Raw genomic sequence first — 20,964 nt, forward strand, 5'->3', positions numbered from 1 at the left:
TTGATACCATGCCGTACCAGTCATAGGAGCCCCAAACTCCCCTCCTTATAAAGGATTACCTCTTTTATATCCTGTACCAATCCATTTTATCTGATCACCATATCCCTTCCCTCTGGAGTACCTGCACTGGACAGCCGCCCCAAGCTTACATAAAGAGTTGGACATTATAGCCTAACCCGCGTTTCATGTTTGCCCCAACTAAGCCCCAAACCCGTTGTGGGGAAGGCAAAAAACAAAGCAAAAAACCCAACCCAACCCCACCTTGCCTTGGCCAATCTGATGGTGAGGGAAAAAATTCCTTCCCAGCACCCCAGGAAAGGTGCAACTAGTGTAACGCCCAGAGTGGATCATGACACAACCTGCCATTTAATTACTTCCATGGGTGGGAGGGTTGGTGCTGCTCCACCTGGTCCAGGTAAAAGAGGGCTTTTCCTGCACTGGCAGGGACCTAAATAATCCCCCTTCTCTTCCTGTCATCTGGGGGATGGGTCAGCATCCTCATGCTGACCTAGTCTGAAGCTGCCACAGGAAGTCATTCTGGCTCTCTAGCCCTTAAAGGGGCCATACACCTCTTCCAGACAATGGCCCCCACCGCTTAATATGTGGTGAGATTCATAGACTCCCTCAGACATCACCTCTGAAGTTTGCTAAGTTTTCATAACTTCAGAAGAAGGTATAAGAAAGTACACTGTGAGTTAAAGTAGCCCCTGCCCCACTTTAACTTCTGTCTTCTGCCAGATCCTCAATATGTAAGTTTCAGAATCTCTTGTGTAATTACGATAGGCTTATAGAATACAAGACTGACAAGTATTTAGGAGTGAGGAGTGTGTATTTGGTATATAAATAAAACATGGCTGTAATGCAAGACCTATAGACTGAGGCCTGTAAGATTTTCAGCTTATCCGTGCTAGGCTTTAGGCTTAAGAACACTTGACATGAGTTTAATAAAACTCCTTGCGATTAGTTACTACACAATATTGTCCCTCTCCATTGTAGATCCCACCCCCCTGTAATTTACTTTGGTCAACTCAGTCTTCATCAAGAAAATGCACTTTATAACTCCCCTGCATGCATCCGATGAGGTGAGCTGTAGCTCACGAAAGCTTATGCTCAAATAAATTTGTTAGTCTCTAAGGTGCCACAAGTCCTCCTTTTCTTTTTGCGGATACAGACTAACACGGCTGCTACTCTGACATGAGTCTTGATCTTCTCTCCTAAAATACACTGTGTAGTTACCAGGGCAGAATAGCTGCTCCCTGTTGCATGAAATGATGATCCCCATATCTCCTCAGAAGCTCCAGTTGGCAGGTTGGGTCAACAATACCTATGCTGGTTTGAATCAGTTACAGTCAGATTGTCAGCTGCTGCTGTAGATTGCCACTAGCCATAAGCGAAAGTTTTACACACTTAGTTTCAGAGGCCAAGCAACTCAATATGCAGTTTATGAAGCATATTTAGATCCTTCTGGAATGAAAAGCACTATGTAACTGTTACAGACATGAAAGTTGCGATATTACAACAGAAAAACTTAAAAACCAGACTCCAGCGAGAGACTGTTGAATTGGAATTCATTTGCAAATTGGATACAATTAACTTAGGCTTGAATAGAGACTGGGAGTGGCTAAGTCATTATGCAAGGTAACCTATTTCCCCTTGTTCCCCCTCTCCCCCCCCCACGTTCTTGTTAAACCCTGGATTTGTGCTGGAAATGGCCCACCTTGATTATCATACACATTGTAAGGAGAGTGATCACTTTAGATAAGCTATTACCAGCAGGAGAGTGGGGTGGGGGGAGAGAAAACATTTTGTAGTGGTAAACACCCATTTTTTCATGGTTTGTGTGTATAAAAGATCTTCTATACTTTCCACAGTATGCATCCGATGAAGTGAGCTGTAGCTCACGAAAGCTTATGCTCAAATAAATTGGTTAGTCTCTAAGGTGCCACAAGTACTCCTTTTCTTTTTGCGAATACAGACTAACACGGTTGTTACTCTGAAATATGTACCTGTTAATTTCTTGTTAATTAATTATCTTTAAAGTAATTCTTTGGAAAAAAAAATTGACTGAAGTGAGGTGTGTGTTTTACCTAGTACAGTGCTTGAGGAGTTGTTGGTTGGAAGTTCCTGTTCTGACACACTTTGCTGGGCAATTCAGTTGTATTATTTCTTTTCTTTACTTTTGTCTTGGGTTTAATCTCTCTTCATGACAGTTTACAAAGCTGTATTTATCCCTGTAGGTCCCTTTTAACATTTCTCTAAGCAACAATATGAATTTATGAATCTGTCTGTGAAGTTTTAGACTAAATGTGCCATAGATTTCCTTTGTTCTCCCAAGGCAAGTGGCAGGTCTGTTTGCACTTCCGAATGTTGTGCTTTTGATGGTTTTTAAAAAATGGTGGGACGATTTATTCTCAGCATCTCTAAAGATGAAAGTAGTTACTGTACAAATGTGCTAAATATCCTATATTTAAAGGTGCACTGTCAATTTAAAGACCATGGGTAAAATTTTCAAAAGTATCTGAGTCCCATTGTCAAAAGTGACATAGGTACTTAATAGCATCAAAGCAAGTCAATGACACTTAGGTTCCTATGTGCCTAAGTCACAGTTGAAAATGGGTCTTCAGAGTTAATCACATTTGAAAATTCTGCCCCATATCTTTTTAATCAAACAAATCTTCTTAGATGTTAACATTTTAAATAATTAAACTGGAAGAATATTTAAAATCCAGTTTAGTTGTCACTGTTTATCCTGTTTGTTTTCTTTCAATATTTCAACTTGGATATTGAAAATAAATTTAATCAGTTTCACTTTTGTTCACAGTCAGTTTCACTTTCAGAGTCCAAATGCTACCTGTTTGGGTTGCAGATGCTGCAGGGGAATGTTTCTTTGTTTCAAAACAGTTGTTTCCAAAGGCATATATTTTAAATAGTGAAAACCTTCTATAAGTCTTTGTTTTGGTAAAAGCTTGGTGTAACATCATGTAGATATTGAGCAAATTTCAGTTGGTGATGTCCTTTTAAGTCTTTCAGTATTTCTTGCTACTAATATACACCATTAACTGAGTGACATCAATATACCATTCCTTTATAATGCCATTATAGTTTGATGGGTAGCAGTCTTGTGTTTGGCCCACAAGATTGTGGATTCAAGTCCTATACCATGACTGGGCACATACTGAGTGCTTAAATTGTGGTGTACTGGTATAGCCTAGGTCAGGGGTGGCCAACCTGAGCCGGAGAAGGAGCCAGAATTTACCAACGTACATTGCCAAAGAGCCACAGTAATATGTCAGCAGCCCCTCATCGGCCCCACGCCACCGCTCCCAGCGCCTCCCGCCCACCGGCAGCCCTGCCGATCAGTGCCTCCCCCTCCCTTCCCACACCTCCCGATCAGCTGGTTCGTGGTGTGCAGGAGGCTCTGGGGGGGTGGGGGAGGAGCGACGGCATGGCAGGCTCAAGGGAGGGGGTGGGAAGGGATGGAGTGGGGGCAGGGCCTGTGGCAGAGCCAGGGGTTGAGCAGTGAGCACCCCGGCAAATTGGAAAGTTGGCGCCTGTAGCTTCAGCCCCAGAGCCAGTGCCTATTACAAGGAGCCGCATATTAACTTCTGAAGAGCCGTGTGTGGCTCTGGAGCCACAGGTTGGCCACCCCTGGCCTAGGTGCTGCTTTCCTTTCTGTCTGTCTGTGGTGGTGTCTTTGTGGAAATTAAAGCTTCTCTGGTATTTTGTGGAAGGAGCAGTAGATAACCTCGGCTTCCTGGCCAGTAACCTCAACGGGGGGAGGCAGAAAGGCTCTAATATAATAATAGGCTGTGTGATCTGTTATTGAACTCATAATGGCTGTCACGTTTGCCTATACATTTCCTGCTGTCCTAGTAACAAATGCATTGTAATTTAGGACACTCTGAGTATGGTTCTGTATTATTACTGTTTATTGAGTTCAGAAGGTGTGTGTTGGGTTCTTCGCTAAAAGAGAAACTGGCAAAATCATTGCCCCAAAGAGTTTACAGTCTAAGTCCCCAGTCCTGCAGCTAGCTGTGTGGTGGATCCCTGTACCTACATGGAGCCCAGTTAAGTCAGTGGGGCTCCATGTGGGTGCAGACATCTGCCTGCATGATGGCAGTTGCAGCAGGGTGAAGGCCTCAATTGTAAATGACAATGGAACCAAACTCTGTTCTGTGGGTGACCTTTATGTTAATGTTATATGCCAATCGCCCTATTACTACTCTCTTTGAAGTCCGCGTGAGTTGAGGGAGCTCAGCATCTCACAGGATCTTAACCTAAGGGACTTTCAATCCACATGGAGCACCATTGTTGTGTGTGGGAGTTGTACGTATGGATGAAGTTGCGTGCTATAAAGCCCTAAGAATGCAGCATTAAAACTGGATTGGCCCTTCACAGTACATACCATTCCAAGGGGTTGATAGAGATTGTTAGAAACACATCAGTTTAATAGCTACCTATTCTGATGAATAAAGGATATATCTCTGTTTACTCTTAGGTAGTTTTGTCTGGTGTTGAGATATTCTCCTTAGGTGGTAGGAAGCTGTTTGCTAATCAAGCACATGCACAAAATATCAGTGCTAGCATTCTTTTGATTGGAGGAAGTCACTGTGAAATTGAGACATATGGCCTGATTTTCAGAGTTGTTGGGGTCCCATGAATCCCAGTTAAGTTAATGCAAGCCTGAGGTGCTCAGCACCTTTGAAAACCAAGCCATTAGACATTCATATTGAAGGAAACATTGAGGTAAACTTTTTAAAACTGAAATTTCAGAATTGGCATGTGACCTCCAGTGACCTTAAGGGATGTCACATGTCTGTAATCGCTTCAGAGGCCCCTTTTTAAAAGCAGTATATACAGTATTCTCATAGGCAGACAGATGGCCCAAAGCAAACATAAAAACTCCTCATGCTTTTGGGTATCCTGGTCGTGTCAGTAAAGAGATGATCTCTGATTAAATCCAGATTGAGCAGTTTCCTGTTAGCATGCTAGCTCAGCCCACAATATCTTATTCTGTAAGTCTGTGTTATTGAACTCTTGTCTGCCAAGTCTTTTTTCCTTTTAAACTTCAAGGCAGAGTTGCTGAAATAATGCAAATAAAAACAGTCCCTAAAAGTCCCTTAAAATGATTTCTAGCAGCTTGCTCTTTTGCTGGCAAACTCAATTTTGAGTTGTCAGCGTTTTTTTGTTAGCATTCTTGCAGTATGATGTCTTGGACAAGTTACAATTAAAGTGTATTTTTGTGTGCGTTTCAGTCTTAGAGCCAGATTCTCCTCTTCATCTGCATGCTGACGTGAATGGGAGCTTTGCGTGTGGAATAAGAGTAGAATATGGCCTTAACTTTAATGTAAAAGGAAAAAAATTCTGCTGGATACAAAATAATGTTAAGTTAAATACAATGAAGCACAAGTTTCTCGTAATGAAGTGAAGGGAACTGTGTTAAATAATTAATAGCTGATTTGAAAAATCAAAACTTTAACAGCGAAGTATCAAAAAGGAGGTTCGATTTTTTTTTTTTACATGCAAATTGCTTGTTTTAGTTTATTCACAAAATTAAGTTTTGCTTAGAAAATTTTTTTACTTACAAAAATAATAGTAGTAATAACGTGTTGCTTTATGCCTTTTCTGAGTGGGGTTGTAGAGTGCCACGGCAAATCGCATACTTTTCAATCACAAAAGGTTCATAAATGGCAATTCTAAGATTTTTGTGGGACAAAATCTTCAAGTTACAGTGGTGTAACTCCATTTATTTCAATGGGGTTGCATTGACACCAGTGCACTTGAGACCAGGTTCTGCTCCCTACCGCTATCCATGGTGTAGGCACTTCATGCCAGTGAGTTCACAATAAGGTCCTAATCTGTTTATAATATTAGCATTACCTTATGTATTATCAAGATGTGGTTATTAACTCCCTTGACCCTCTACTTATCTATGTATCCTTTCTCATTACCCTCTGTTGATCTTCCTGTAAACTACTCGAAACAAGGAGAAGTCAGCGGGACTCCTCCAGAGGTATCCAGCCACATGGAGCAATTTGCAAGATTAAGACCTTGGATAACAAGCTCCTTGGGTCAAGGATTGTGCTTTCTTTCCAGTTTAGAAAGCCTAGCACATTGTGGGATGCTACTGGAAATAAATGATGATAATAAATAATTTTCCATGGACTTTAGGGATGTAGAAGTTATTGCTCATCGCTGTTTTGGTTCCCTGCTTGAATCATCTGTATAAGAACAGCTAATGATAGTTTATTGTAAGAGGGAAGGCATGTTGTTCCTTGGTCTACAGGCCCAAAGCATATGCTAAAACAAAAGAAATGTCCTCATTCACAAGTGAGATGCTGCTGCTTTAAAGTAAGATTTCAGATAATGCTCATTTTCTCAAACTGAAGGAAGGATTTAGTTTTTTAAGTGATTTATAAAAAAAAAATTAAAGGCTATATTATAAATGTAAAAATGATTTGCAGCAGGGATTAAAGCCACTTAAGGGGAAATTTAGCAAACTAAAGATTTTCCATTTATCTTCTCACCCTGCATGTACTTATCACTGAATGATACAAATCCACAGTTTGTTCCCAAATTGGTTTCTTACAACTTCTTAAGATTGTTCATCATTAGTAAGTCTTCAAACTGGCTGGATTGTTTTAAGTTAGTGAAGTAAAATATATATATGTAAAATCTTCTGTTAGTCTCCATAGTCTAAAACACGACGCTGACCAAACCTGTATATAAAAGAGATCTGAAGAAAAATTGCTAGTTAGATCCTTTATTATAACATTGGTCTCTGATTTTAAAGCAAAGTAGCAACAAAGGCAAAATGGATCAAGATTAAAAATTAGTGACAGTGACTTGATAAATATTTAAATGATATTTTAATTACTTTCCTATTTAGGCTGGTGTGTGCAAATAATACTTGTATCCTATGACTGTCTAATCACTAATTATTTATATAGCATCAGAGGTGTGCTAGGTATTATACCCATTTTACATATGGGTAAACTGAGATATACAGAGGCTAAGGGCTGGATTATGACTGGCTTTGCATATAAGAGCTGAGTGAGTAAGGTGCAAGGAGCCTTCCGTTGCCTGTAGTCCCCTGCAAAGTAGCTAGACGCAGTTGTAGACCACCTCAAAGTGGGTGCGGAGAAAACAGGGCTATGTAGCTGTCTGGCCTCAAAGGGAAGCATATACTGCACCCTCTGGAAAGAATGCCCGGCATATGTTCTCCTCCCATGCCAGGGAGCTCTGGGAGATATTGTGCCTCCCTGAGCTACCTTACCTCCCAGAGTTCCTACTGGAGCAGTGTGGCCCTACATCTCCCCCGTACTGAGGGCTGTACATTAATGACACAATCTGTCCATAACTGACTAGCCCTGGCCACACAATTAATTGTTGGCAGAGCCAGGACCTAAAGCCCTAACTCCCACTTTCCTGGCCTTACCCCCAGACAACAGTCATCCTTCCTAGCCAGCTACACTATCAAGAAAAAAGAAAGGAGTTTCTTCTTGTAAATAGGAGTGAATACAGTTCCACGGATATCTATCACTATATTGCCAATACTTGTACAAAGTGGGGTCAGCACTCTGAGCCCTGTAAAAATGATCTGAGAAGCAGATGAGAAGAGAACTAAAGTATCAGGCTAACTCAAGCAGCCTTATAGGAAGAAGATCCCCACACCAAGTTAGCAGATAAAAGTCTGATTCAGCATCCCATTAAAGTCAATGGGTGTTGGATTGGTCTCCAAATAGTGCTTGACTTAGTTGCACAAGTAGTCCCGTTAAAGCCAACAGGACTACTTGATTGAGTCAGGCCTCATCTACACATACAGTTGTGCTGATTTAACTAAAGGTGTGTTTTAAAGTTAGATTTAGTTAAATGGGTGGAACTTTGCATGTGGACACTTCTAAATCAGGGACTATCTTTTTGTTCAGTTTTTGTACAGTGTCTAGCACAATGGAGTTCTGGTCCTTAACTAGGGCTTCTAGGCACTACTGCATTACATAAACTAACAATTTAAATCTGGCGTTGAAACTGTAAATGTACAGAGGCAAACTAAGATATAATTAGTTTTAAACTGATATTAGTTTGGACAATTTTAAATAAACTGGTAAATGAGTGCATTTTTGTGTGTAGACAAGCACTCGGCACATAGCATTTGCCTCTATAAAGGACATCTTGGTTGTAGCAGAGCAGGTCTGGCCTCACCTTTTTTTTTTTTTTTTTTTTTTTTTTCTTTATAGAGCCCTATTATGGTTTGGTTTTGTTAAAACTTGTTTAACTAAAACTCCCTGCACTAAACAGCTGAGAGAAAATCTGTCTGTGAAAAAGTTGTTGTTGGACTGCATTGATTGTTTTTGCCAGCCTATCTGTCGTTATGATATCAAAGTATAGCAAGTGGGGTGATATGAACAAACACAACATAATATCTTGTTGGTTGGTTGAATGGACAAAGGATCCCTTAGAGTCCCATTGGATGGTCTGCATCAATGAAGGAGAAGAGTACCTCAAGCACTTCAAGCCGTACGCTGACCTTAAGACGCACGCATTTCTCTTACTGCTGTCCATAGTAGTGCCACAAATAGATTGAAGACAATATATGGTCCGCAGAGCTATTCATAAAGTAGACGCAGAGGTAGTTGACTGTGCTCTAAGAATGGTGGCAGCCATTTTGGGGAAGAACTCTAGACGGGAAACCTATGTTGGAAACTATCAATCACGAGAGTTTCTTCCTCAAAGCATCACGTGTGGACACAACAGCAGTTGGCTACCTCAGAGAAGCCAGACTCAGGCTTGCAGTTTTCTAAAAGAATTTTAAAGATCACAAACCTGTGTGTGGGACAAAGTGACTGGAAATTGATAATTGACTAAAAAGCCTTTGTTTGTGTCTTGCTAGTTTGAATCCAGTCCAGGCTGGTAGTTACCAAAAGTCACAAACATCTCATGGCTGTTTGGTGGCTTCAGTCCAGTGCCAGGTGTTTGTGTCTCAGAAAGCGCCTTCATAGTTGCCATTAACAAGTGCTTTATTTGGCAGTCTCGTCAGAGAGACCAGTGATTGGCTGAGCATGGAGATTGAACTTCCTTCTAACTCCTAGAGGTGGTCCTTTCCGGGAAGGTTGAACTATGTTGCCAAAGCAACATGCAGAAATTTGTACTTCTGCTATTCAAGTTGCACCTGCTCTGTAGATTGAGGACCTCAGACTCTGGCACCTTTCACAAACGTTGAATTCAGATTAAAAAAAAAACAGTTATTTAACAAAAATTACAGAATTTCACAGAGGGACAGATGGGGAAAGGAGAAGCAGCTGTGGTGATATTATATTCCTGTTAGCTCAGGGGAGAGAGGCTGGGTGTGGGGAAACCAGCTGTGACACTCTGTCTCCATCTCAAGTTTAAGTATCAGTGGAAAGTCAGGTGTAAGCTAGTGTCTGAAAGCTACCAGTAAACAAACTATTCAATGTCCTAATGCTGAAGTGCAATGGAAATGGCTTGAACTCCTCCTATTCCGTCTTGAGACGGTAGCAAAAATTAATGATAGATTAGACTAATTAGCTGATTTAGACCATCCTTGGTCAGTGCATGGTTATTCCCTACAACATATTTATTAGTGCTCCATCCAGTCTAATTTTAAATTAGAATTACAATGTCTAAACAATGGGGCTTCCACCACTTCTTGTGGGAGATCATACTACAGTCTAATAGACCTTGTGGTCAAGAAATGTTTCTTGATAGCCTAAATTTTCCTTTGCATGATCCCATTACTCTTCAATATATACATTTTTCCTACCCTAAATTGTACACATCTTGTATCTATATAAAACTAACTTTATATTTAAAAGAGCTATTTTCCTTTATTCAAACTGTATTTCAATTGTTAATTTACACAACTCAGAATATGTTGCTTGCTGGGGATTGTTAACACTTTTCTTCCCTTCTGGGATTGCAGCCTCTCACAGACAGGTATGAACCATCTATTTCTCTCCAAGGAAACCGCTTTTTTTCCCCATTCATGAAAGTTTATTGATATTAGCTGTAGGTAGGCTGGATGACACCATTCATTACAAGGTAACTGAGGAGATACACTTCAGCATACATTCCTCAAGTTGAATCTACAGTACCCCAGTTACACTGGCACAAAGGGTTTTTTTTAAAAAGAAAAAACTATACACCTTGCTGAAGTCTCCTCTCTCCTGCTCTCTGCCTTTTTATGCCAATAGTCTCTAATACAATTCTTCCTTAAAATTGGGCAATTTAAAAGCAAAAAAGGGAACTTCTCATCAAATTGATGCAGTCATTACTATTATATTTTATTTATTAGTGTGTGCATTTATATCTTTCATTTATATAGCACTTGTAATCTCAGATATCTTTACAAACAAGTATATGAACTATTCTCGGGGATCATTTTCCATTACTGACATATAATCAACTCTAGAACTCTTCCCATTGACTTTAACAGACATTAGATCAGGCTCTAAACCGTACACAAAAATACTATACAAAAATGTAGATATGCTGAGAAATATTGCATCTCATTGAAACAATGAGAAATAGCGACAGAATGTAATGATACATTTGGGATTTGACCAGGACACTGGAGTTAACACCCTCCTTTTGCAAAAAGCATTATGGAATGTTGGATGACCACAAGTGTTCAGGACGTCAGTTTTACATCTCATCTAAAATTGGCACCTTCTGCACATAATTTCCGCCCCCTGCGTCCGTGCTCTAAACACCCGGCTGTGGGTATTGGTTTTAATACTGATTTAGAAATATGAGAGCCACTGAATCCCCAGTATTATTTCCTCTCATACCTAGATGTTTCTTACAGGTCTCTTATCCAAGTACTAATCTGGTTTAGATTGTAATATCTAATGGCATCATAACATGTGGTGGTTTGACTACACTCAGCTACTGAAACATCAGGTGAAGGATATCGAAGAAATATTTTTAAAAGGGTAAACAATTCTAAAGTGTTGCATCAATAGACCCATCTTCTAGAGTTCAATGGTTATCAAAAATGACAGAATATGTCAGGAATTGAAGGCACGCTGTCATTTATCCCTTACCCAAAAAGCATAGTTTAACTTGTTGTTTGGTGTGGTAATTCTTCTCATTTGGGTATTTGGTTTCTCCCATGCTTTTGATCCTTTATTTCACAGGTTGAAGGGGACCAATTGCCTCCAGGACATACCGTCAGCCAGTACGAAACATGTAAGATCAGAACAATAAAAGCTGGCACTCTGGAGAAACTTGTGGAGAACCTGCTGACGGCTTTTGGGGACAATGACTTTACCTACATCAGCATCTTTCTGTCAACGTATAGGGGCTTTGCCTCTACTAAAGAAGTATTGGAACGTCTGCTCGACAGGTAAGAGTTAGTGGGTGGGTAGCTATAGAGCAAATAATAATATGGAAAACTATCATGTCATGTACATGACGAGGAGCATTGAAAGGAATTAGCTCAAATGTATTGAAGATGTATTTGAAAGGCTACATGATATTTAGATATTTCAAAATCAGTGATGATTCCTACAAGCTTGGAAAATCCAGTACTGTATTTCAGCTTAACCATTGAGTTGATAAATGTCTCTCCTCCTCACTTCATAATGCCATCGCCGCCAAATAGGGAGAGATGGCTAGTTTGGGCTACTAAAAAACCAGATTGTGACCACTGTAGGGAAAGTGGCATAACCAACCAAAGTCAGAGTTATCACTGAATTCAAGCCATTAGTATCCCTGTGCACAGTCTCCTGTATGCAGGCTACACAGAAGGGGCCATTGCTGTGTCAAGACATAGACTATACAGGCATGAGCATACAAGCCTGTTCCATACCTACTACACTGTGCCAGAATACTCATCCTTATTTCCTGTCGTAAAAGGACAGCAGATTGGCCTTTTTGATTTTTGAGGGAAGCCATGACACAGGCACTGTTTTTTTTTTTTTTTTTTTTGAAGAGCTCAGTGGTTCCAGAATACAAAATCTAAGGTAGAAAACCATTTAAACTCAAAAGAATCCAGGTTTAGGTGGAGTTAGTAAGGTGATTGGTCCATACATAACTAACATCAGTTATCAGTCTGTAATATTCCATGCTCTTTATTCTGCTTATAAGTTAAGAATGGCTTTTTGGGTAGGAGTACTTTAAGTTGTTTACATCACCATAGTGTAATCATTTTGCCATCTCAGCAGTTTTTTTCCTCTCTCTATTTATGACTGGATCTCCAAAGGGATAGAGGGACATTTTATTTCTTGTGCTTATTTAGTTAGCATGTTGTCAAAATCAAGTGATGTACAGAAAGGCTGTAGCATTGTCTAGTAATTAGAGCAGGATACTGGGAGTTGGGATGCCTGGTTTTCTAGTCTTGGCTATCCCACTGACTTCCTATGTGGTACTGGGCAAGACATACACATTTTCCATGCTTCATGTGGAAAATGGGTATAATAATGCTTATCTCACAGGGCTGTTGTGTGACTTCATTAATAATGATGCTAAAGTGCTTAGAAGACAGGCCCTGTGTGACTCTTATGATACAAAGTACTGTTCAAGTATAAGAACTGTAGGAGCATAAAAGCCATGTAACATGTAGGAGTGGTGAAAGAGAAGCCACGCTGGGGAAGAAGAAAACAAGGTTAGCTTTAGACTTGAGAATGCCCCTGTCAATCTGCCAAGATCCAAAGATCCACAATGGGTGACCAAAACCGACAATGAGGAGAACACAAATGTTATTTATGCAGAGAACTAAAAATGCTATAGGATTCCTTCCTTTAGTGTGAGAAACTATTTCCATAACCTCAGTTTCATGATTCTTTGCTTCTGATGTAAATAATTCTCAACAATAAACATGAGGGGACACCACTTTTGTGTGGAATGTAGGGAACTTCGGAGCTCCAAGGAGTGACGACTCTCAAAATGAGGGACATTAAATGAGGGACATTAAAGAGGTGTGCCTTGAGAATCTCTCACCCATAAGCACATGAATTGCCAAAAAGATTTAGAGAGTGAATGAACTGGGTATATGCATATAGATTGGCTTGTTGTGTCACATCCCATAATGAAACTTCTATGGCATATAACTATTTTATAGGGAAATATTTCTATCAGCAGGAACTTTTTAAAAAATTATAAAATGGTTGGAATTACTAAAATAAGTACTTAAAAATTCAACTTGACTTTATTTAAAAGCATCTATTTTAAACACTATTTCCCTGACAGTACAGTTGCTTTTGACTTGCCTCCTGGTTCCCAAACTGTACTCTCTTCCATGTCTTTTACATTCTCCTGTATTAATCAGATATGTACAAAAGAAGATTGCCTCTTGTGCTATGAACAATTAGAAGTTACCAGTGGGTACATTAATCCAAATCAGCCAGTCAAAGAGGGCTTCAAGCCAGATGACACAATTCTAGCTAAAAAATGGGTTGATTTGAAATAAAATACATGCCTTGTATACTCATTCATTAGTCTGTTCATTTATAAGCCTATCCCCCAAGATGGATAGGTAAAAATAGTAAAAACTGTATGACCCTTTCATAAGCCGACCCTATATTTCAGGGGTTGGCAAACTTTGGCTCCTGGCCCGTCGGGGTAAGCTGCTGGTGGGTTGGGATGTTTTGGTTACCTGGAGCGTTCACAGGCACGGAGCCCCTCAGCTCCCAGTGGCCACGGTTCGCCGTTCCCAGCCAATGGGAGCTGCGGGAAGTGGCGTGCCACTTCCCGCAGCTCCCATTGGCTGGGAACGGCGAACCGTGGCCACAGGGAACTGAGGGGCTCCATGCCTGCAGACACTTCAGGTAAACAAAACAACAATGTATTAGATATTCAATTCAATTATTTCATAGAGTTTAAAATAATCAAATTTTGGTGTAGACCTGTTTGAGCTGACCCCCGCTCTTTGATGCTTCACTTTTTTACCAAAAATATTCAGCTTATGAACGAGTATATATGGTATTTCTGCCTTTAAGAGCCCAGGAGATGTGTGTGTTCCCCTTTTTGCATGGGTTTTTAATTTGGTTGCTCCAACTCTTTTATTTCTTTGTAGTTGTCATTTAGGTGCTGTTGAGATCATGGCTCTGTTGTGCTACACACTGTACAGACACACAATAAGAGACAGCCCCTGGCCTGAGGAGCTTACATTCTAAAGAGGCAAGACAGAAAGGGATTATTATGCCCATTTTAATAGGGGGAAAACTGAGGCACAGGGAGATTAAGTGACTTGCCCACTCACACAGGAAGTTTGGAAATTTAACCTAGGTCTTCTATGTCCAAATCTAGTGTCTTTACCACAAAACCATCCTTGTTCTTTGTTTCAGAGTAGCAGCCATGTTAGTCGGTATCCACAAAAAGAACAGGAGTACTTGTGGCACCTTAGAGACTAACAAATTTATTAGAGCATAAGCTTTCATGGGCTACAGCCCACTTCATCAGATGCATAGAATAGAACATATAGTAAGAAGATATATATATACATGCACAGAAGTTGGAAGTTTCCATACAAATTGTAAGAGGCTAATTAGTTAAGATGAGCTATTATCAGCAGGAGAAAAAAACTTTTGTAGTGATAATCTAGATGGCCCATTTAGACAGTTGACAAGAAAATGTGAGGATACTTAACTTAGGGAAATAGATTCAATATGTGTAATGACCCAGCCACTCCCAGTCTCTATTCAAACCCAAGTTAATAGTATCTAGTTTGCATATTAATTCAAGCTCATCAGTTCCTCGTTGGAGTCTGTTTTTGAAGCTTTTCTGTTGCAAAATTGCCACCCTTAAATCTTTTACTGAGTGGCCAGAGAGGTTGAAGTGTTCTCCTACCGGTTTTTGAATGTTATGATTGAATGTCAGATTTGTGTCCATTTATTCTTTTGCGTAGAGACTGTCCAGTTTGGCCAATGTACATGGCAGAGGGGCATTGCTGGCACATGATGGCATATATCACATTGGTAGAAGTGCAGGTGAACAAGCCCCTGATGGCGTGGCTAATGTGATTAAGTCCTATGATGGTGTCACTTGAATAAATATGTGGACAGAGTTGGCATCGGGCTTTGTTGCAAGGATAGGTTCCTGGGTTAGTGTTTTTGTTGTGTGGTGTGTGGTTGCTGGAGAGTGTTTGCTTCAGGTTGGGGGGCTGTCTGTAAGCGAGGACTGGTCAGTCTCCCAAGATCTGTGAGAGTGAGGGATCATTTTTCAGGATAAGTTGTAAATCTTTGATGTGCTGGAGAGGTTTTAGTTGGGGGCTGAAGGTGACAGCTAGTGACGTTCTGTTATTTTTCTTTGTTGGGCCTGTCCTGTAGTAGGTGACTTCTGGGTACTCTTCTGGCTCTGTCAGTCTGTTTCTTCACTTCAGCAGGTGGGTATTGTAGTTTTAAGAATGCTTGATAGAGATCTTGTAGGTATTTGTCTGTCTGAGGGATTGAAGCAAATGTGGTTGTATCTTAGAGTTTGGCTGTAGAGAATGGATTGTGTGGTGTGTCTTGGATGGAAGCTGGAGGCATGTAGGTAAGTATAGCGGTCAGTAAGTTCCCGGTATAGGATGGTAGTTTCTGTGACCATCGCTTATTAGCACAGTAGTGTCCAGGAAATGGACCGCTTGTGTGGATTGGTCTAGGTTGAGGTTGATGGTGGGATGGAAATTGTTGAAATCATGGTGGAGTTCCTCAAGGGCTTCTTTTCCATGGGTCCAGATGATGATGATGTCATCAATGTAGCGCAAGTAGAGTAGGGGCGTTAGGGGACAAGAGCTAAGGAAGCGTTGTTCTATGTCAGCCATAAAAATGTTGGCATACTGTGGGGCCATGCGGGTTCCCATAGCAGAGCCGCTGACTTGAAAGTATATATTGTCCCCAAATGAGAAATAGTTGTGGGTGAGGACAAAGTCACAAACTAATTAGCCTCTTAAAGTTTGTATGGAAACTTCCAACTTCTCTGCATGTGTGTGTGTATGTATGTATGTATGTGTGTGTGTGTGTGTATATATATATACATATATACACACACAATCTTCTTACTATATGTTCCCTTCTATGCATCCGATGAATTGGGTTGTAGCCCACGAAAGCTTATGCTCTAATAAATTTGTTAGTCTCTAAGGTGCCACAAGTACTCCTGTTCTTCTTGTTCTTTGTGTTACCTTCGTTCTCTTCCCAGTTCACGTGCTGCACATTTGTAACTTACCAATGTGTAAAAACAATCGTGCACTGAGGGGCAAATCCAGAACCCACTGCTGCACCATGCTGGGGTTGGGAGGAAGGAATCAGTCCCAGACTGCAATGTAGCTCTCTGGAGAATAGCACGGCCTGATAGCTGGAGTAAACTCTGCAGGCCCTTATGTGCCACCTGAGAACTACAGACACCCTTGCCCTGTTTTTGCCTACTGCATTCTACTGTGAGGGGACTCTCATGGACTGGTAGTCTATTCTGTTCACAGGTTGTGCTTGCCATGGGTAACCTGACTATAACCAGTTTCAGCCCTTCTGCAGCCAAAACTGCTTCTGTTCCACCACCAAAGGCTCATCTGAGGCCACACAAAAGAAGGCTGGATTAGCCCCTTATTGCTGGGCGTTCTGCTAGATTTGTATATTCCCTGCAATTTCTTGTGATTCATGCCATAGGTCACTATAGAAAATGAGCAGATAAGGACAACTGATACATTAGGAAACTGTTCTAGAAGGGGGCAACTGCTAAGGACATAGTTTTCATTATAAGTCACTCTCTACTCATTCCTACTACATGAGTTTCTTCATCTGAAAACATAGTGACACAACTGGCACAGATTGGCACCGTTGTTTGTAATGTTGGCCAAGGACTGGTCATCTCTGGGGTGTCTGTTTAAGTCAGGGTTGATTGAGGCACATTAGCCGGGGATGATTGGGGGGTGGTAAGGTGGAGGCCTGCACTGGGGTTGCTCGTGCTGTTCCTGTTTTGTGGTTCAGTAGGGAACATCAGTCTCCAAAGTTGTCAGTCCAGCACTTTCATGAGTGCCAAAATGAATACAGTAAATTTAATGCCCTTCAGCTGGGGATTTAACAACTCTAAGCTCAGTGATGGTGTCATAAATATAAAGGGAAGGGTAAACACCTTTAAAAATCCCTCCTGGCCAGAGGAAAAACCTTTCACCTGTAAGGGGTTAAGAAGCTAGGATAACCTCACTGGCACCTGATCAAAATGACCAATGAGGAGACAAGAGACTTTCAAAAGCTGGGGGGGGAGGGAGAAACAAAGCCTCTCTCTGTCTGTCTGTCTGTCTGTCACTTTTGCCGGGGACAGAACAGGAATGGAGTCTTAGAACTTAGTAAGTAATCTAGCTAGATATGCGTTAGATTCTGATTCCTTTAAATAGCTGAGAAAATAAGCTGTGCTGAATGGAATGTAGATTCCTGTTTTTGGGTCTTTTTGTAACTTAAGGTTTTACCTAGAGGGATTCTCTGTGTTTTGAATCTAATTATCCTGTAAGGTATTTACCATCCTGATTTTACAGAGGTGATTCTTTTTACTTCTATTAAAATTCTTCTTTTAAGAATCTGATTGCTTTTTCATTGTTCTTAAGATCCGAGGGTTTGGGTCTGTGTTCACCTATGCAAATTGGTGAGGATTTTTATCAAGCCTTCCCCAGGAAAGGGAGTGTAAGGGTTGGGAGGATTTTGGGGGGAAAGACGTTTCCAAATGGACGCTTTCCCAGTAATATACCGGTTAGACGTTTGGTGGTGGCAGTGATAAAGTCCAAGGGCAAAAGGTAAAATAGTTCGTACCTTGGGGAAGTTTTAACCTAAGCTGGTAAAAGTAAGGTTAGGAGGTTTTCATTTAGGTCCCCACATCTGTACCCTAGAGTTCAGAGTGGGGAAGGAACCTTGACAGATGGGAATCGGGGGATAATCCTTTGCAAGAACAGACCATACCAAAGCCATCAGCCAAGGTTTTGGTTGGTGGTTTTTGGGTGTTTGGTTTTTAACCATTAAAAATGATCAAACTCCAGTAAGCTACATTTATTTAATGACAGGTTTCAGAGTAGCAGCCGTGTTAGTCTGTATTCGCAAAAAGAAAAGGAGAACTTGTGTGGAATGCATCCGATGAAGTGAGCTGTAGCTCACGAAAGCTTATGCTCAAAAAAATTTGATAGTTTCTAAGGTGCCACAAGTACTCCTTTTCTTTTTATTTAATGGAATCACAAAGAATCATTTGGAGACCCTTGCTTTACCAGGAAAGCTTGTAGGCTCTCCCAGATTGCTCTCGGGCTTTTTTCCTGAGCAGAGATGGACCCAAGGAAATTAAAGTCTAAGCAATGCACATTACATTAATGTTGAGGTTATGACTTTAGATTCACAAAGGTTAGGAAATGGAAAAAAGTAAGTTTCTCATGGTAAAGTTAACACATCAGGGTTGTGGCTTCTATTTCTATGTTGCTTTGTAAATGTGTACATTATAGCAGGGATTTTCAATGTCACCTAAAGGAGGGAGATACTCAAATTCCATTGGGCACCTAACTCCCTAAGCTTCCTCTAAAAATCACAGCCTAATATATTAATGTTTGTTGCTAAAGCTATCCCCTAAAATGTACACTTTGTGCAGTGGGGCTGAGTTAACATTACCGTGAAGTCCTTAATATTTTCATATCCTTGCTTTTGAGCATTTCAACTTGTAATCTTAGTGTTAGACCGACCATAACTCTTGTGTTTTAGTATATTTTATACCAGTCTCTCTTCCCACCAGCATAAAATTGTCTCATCCATGCTTCAGTAAAAAAGAAAAAAAGGAGGAAGTGGCGGGGAGGAGGGGAAGAAAATTAAAGGGTATATTTTGTATACAGGGCTAAATCTTTAGGTAGCTTTTAAATTTGAGCATGTACATTTTGTGTGAGCTCTGTTTAAATGACCCACATTTTCATTTGACTGTGCAAATAGGTAGATAAGCAGTTACCCATGGTGCATGTGAAGCATTTGAGCCCACTTCTAAAAATGAGCCCCTTATTGTCAGGGACCTGCAGCTGAACCCAGACCCAGCTCAGTGTCCTCAGCTGGTTCAGCTAATGACTGGTTGGCTGAAGACTCCAGTAGGCACATCATTAAACCCTGCATAAGGCCTGGGTCCCTGGCTGCACAGTATTCTTCCACTGCCACAGCTCTGTGTCCTGCTCCTGCTCTCGGGTCCTTCTTTGCTTCTTCTGGTCCTGGCACCTGACTTCTGCTCCGGCCTCCAGCTCCTTGTTCCTGGCTCCCAGTTCCTAGTTGCTGCTCCTGACTCCTGCCCCTGTTCTGGATGATTCTCTGACCCTTGGCTCCTGATTCCTGGCTCTTGATACCATCTCACTCTCTCAACTTGATATTTGGCCTCTTACTATGGCTCTGGCTCACTCCTTGTACTTGGCAACTTGGCTCCTGATCAGGGTCTGGCTACTAGGCTGGGTTATCTCTGTTCCAACCAGTAGGGCAGACTCCTGCCCTGACCATTAGGCAAGACCACCCACACCCCGGTCTCTAACACTTTGGTCACTGCTGTGTCTTCTGTTAGCTAAGGTGAAAAATACAGTGGGAGCCTACTTCTGTGAGGTGCTGGGCACCCTCAACGCCTTGAAAGTCAGTGGGAGCCAAGGGCTTGCAGCACCTCAGAGGGCTGGGCTGTCTCTCTTTCTTAGATAATTTTGTATTACAGTAGCACCTGGAAGCCCTAGTCACCGTTGAGACCCCGTTGCACTTGGTGCTGGAAAACATGAGTTAGATCCTGCAACCCTCACTCAGGCAAGTGGATGAATTGAAGTTAATGGCACCTCCTCATGTCAATAAATCCTGGTCTACACTAAAAATTTAGGTCAACCCAACTATGTCGCTCAGGGGTAAGAAAAATCGACACCCCTGAGCAGTGTAGGGAAGCCAGCCTAACCCCTGGTGTAGACAGCGCTAGGTTGATGGAAGAATCCATACTCACCTGAGCCCTGCTGCCTGAGTCAGTTGATATGGGCCAGCCATGGGTGTTTAATTGCAGTGTAGACATACCCACAATCACTTAAGCCCTACATTTACCCTTGGTGGTAGAAGTGGGGGAGGGGATCCGTAGGTGGAGTAGCTGTGCAGGGAGTGTCACTGTTCTGTCTGTGCTCTTCCCTGGTCCTATAAAAAATGGTGATGGGACCAAGCCAGAAAACGGGCTACTTGATCTGAGATTGTTGGATCCATCCGTCAAAATACCTTGTACAAGTGCTACAGGTAGGATTCAGCTCTACGACCTGGCCCCAGGTTAGGAGGTGAATTTTACACTTGTAGAAAATAATTTTTGCCTGCAGGAATGGTATGTTTGTGGGAGTGGATATGGTTCATATATCAGACCTGGTCTGCATGGTATCATGTTTGATGTATTATAAGCATGATCCAAATTCTGGGTGTGAAAAAATGTGTTCTGGTTAACAAGAAATAGGCAAGGTTGTACTTATGCTGAAACCCATTCCTGTAAGCTATGCTTGATGCTGTGAATGGGAAAACAATAAAGAAAGCTGATGCCAGAGAAGTGACAAGTCAGAAAAGGTATTTTGAGATATGTGCAGAAAGTTCAAAATAACTTGTGCTTTGGTTAAATTAACCTGCAGCTTGAGGAGATTTTTTTGTGATCTTCTCCCTGAGAAACTGAAAAAAATCCAGGTTTATCCATCTTTTCCCAACCCAGGCTTTTCCTAAGGCAGTGCAGTGGTTCTCAAACTTTTTTTTTCACGGACCACTTGAAAATTGCTGAGGGTCTCGGCGGACCACTTAATGATCAATCCAAATGTTGTTTGTACCATTAGCTAACTATTGTAAAGTGCTTTGGATAAAAGCGCTATATAAAAAGAACTTAATAATTAACATTTTTTGTTCTACAAATAAAAGCACACAACTCATATTCTAATATCAGTAGTCTTACCTTTCTAATGCAATGGATGTGCCCTCTCTCCCCCGCCGCAGCAGCCCCCAGGCTGGCAAGGGGGGGGGGGTCTCTCTCTCTCTCTCT

At 41.3% G+C, this 20,964-nt stretch overlaps 1 protein-coding gene across 14 annotated transcripts in view; it reads left to right on the plus strand.

Annotated features, from left to right (window-relative positions):
• Window positions 1-20,964, plus strand: part of RGL1 (ral guanine nucleotide dissociation stimulator like 1) — a 158,178-nt gene that overhangs the window by 74,966 nt on the left and 62,248 nt on the right. For all 14 annotated transcript variants that reach the window (XM_027823606.3, XM_043521182.1, XM_043521181.1 and 11 more), the window contains one exon: window positions 11,157-11,365. In XM_027823606.3, the coding sequence (XP_027679407.1) occupies window positions 11,157-11,365 (209 nt within the window). The remainder of the gene's footprint in view (window positions 1-11,156; window positions 11,366-20,964) is intronic.

This window comes from Chelonia mydas, chromosome 8 (genome assembly GCF_015237465.2).
Source record: "Chelonia mydas isolate rCheMyd1 chromosome 8, rCheMyd1.pri.v2, whole genome shotgun sequence".
In the NCBI taxonomy this organism is placed as follows: domain Eukaryota; kingdom Metazoa; phylum Chordata; order Testudines; family Cheloniidae; genus Chelonia; species Chelonia mydas.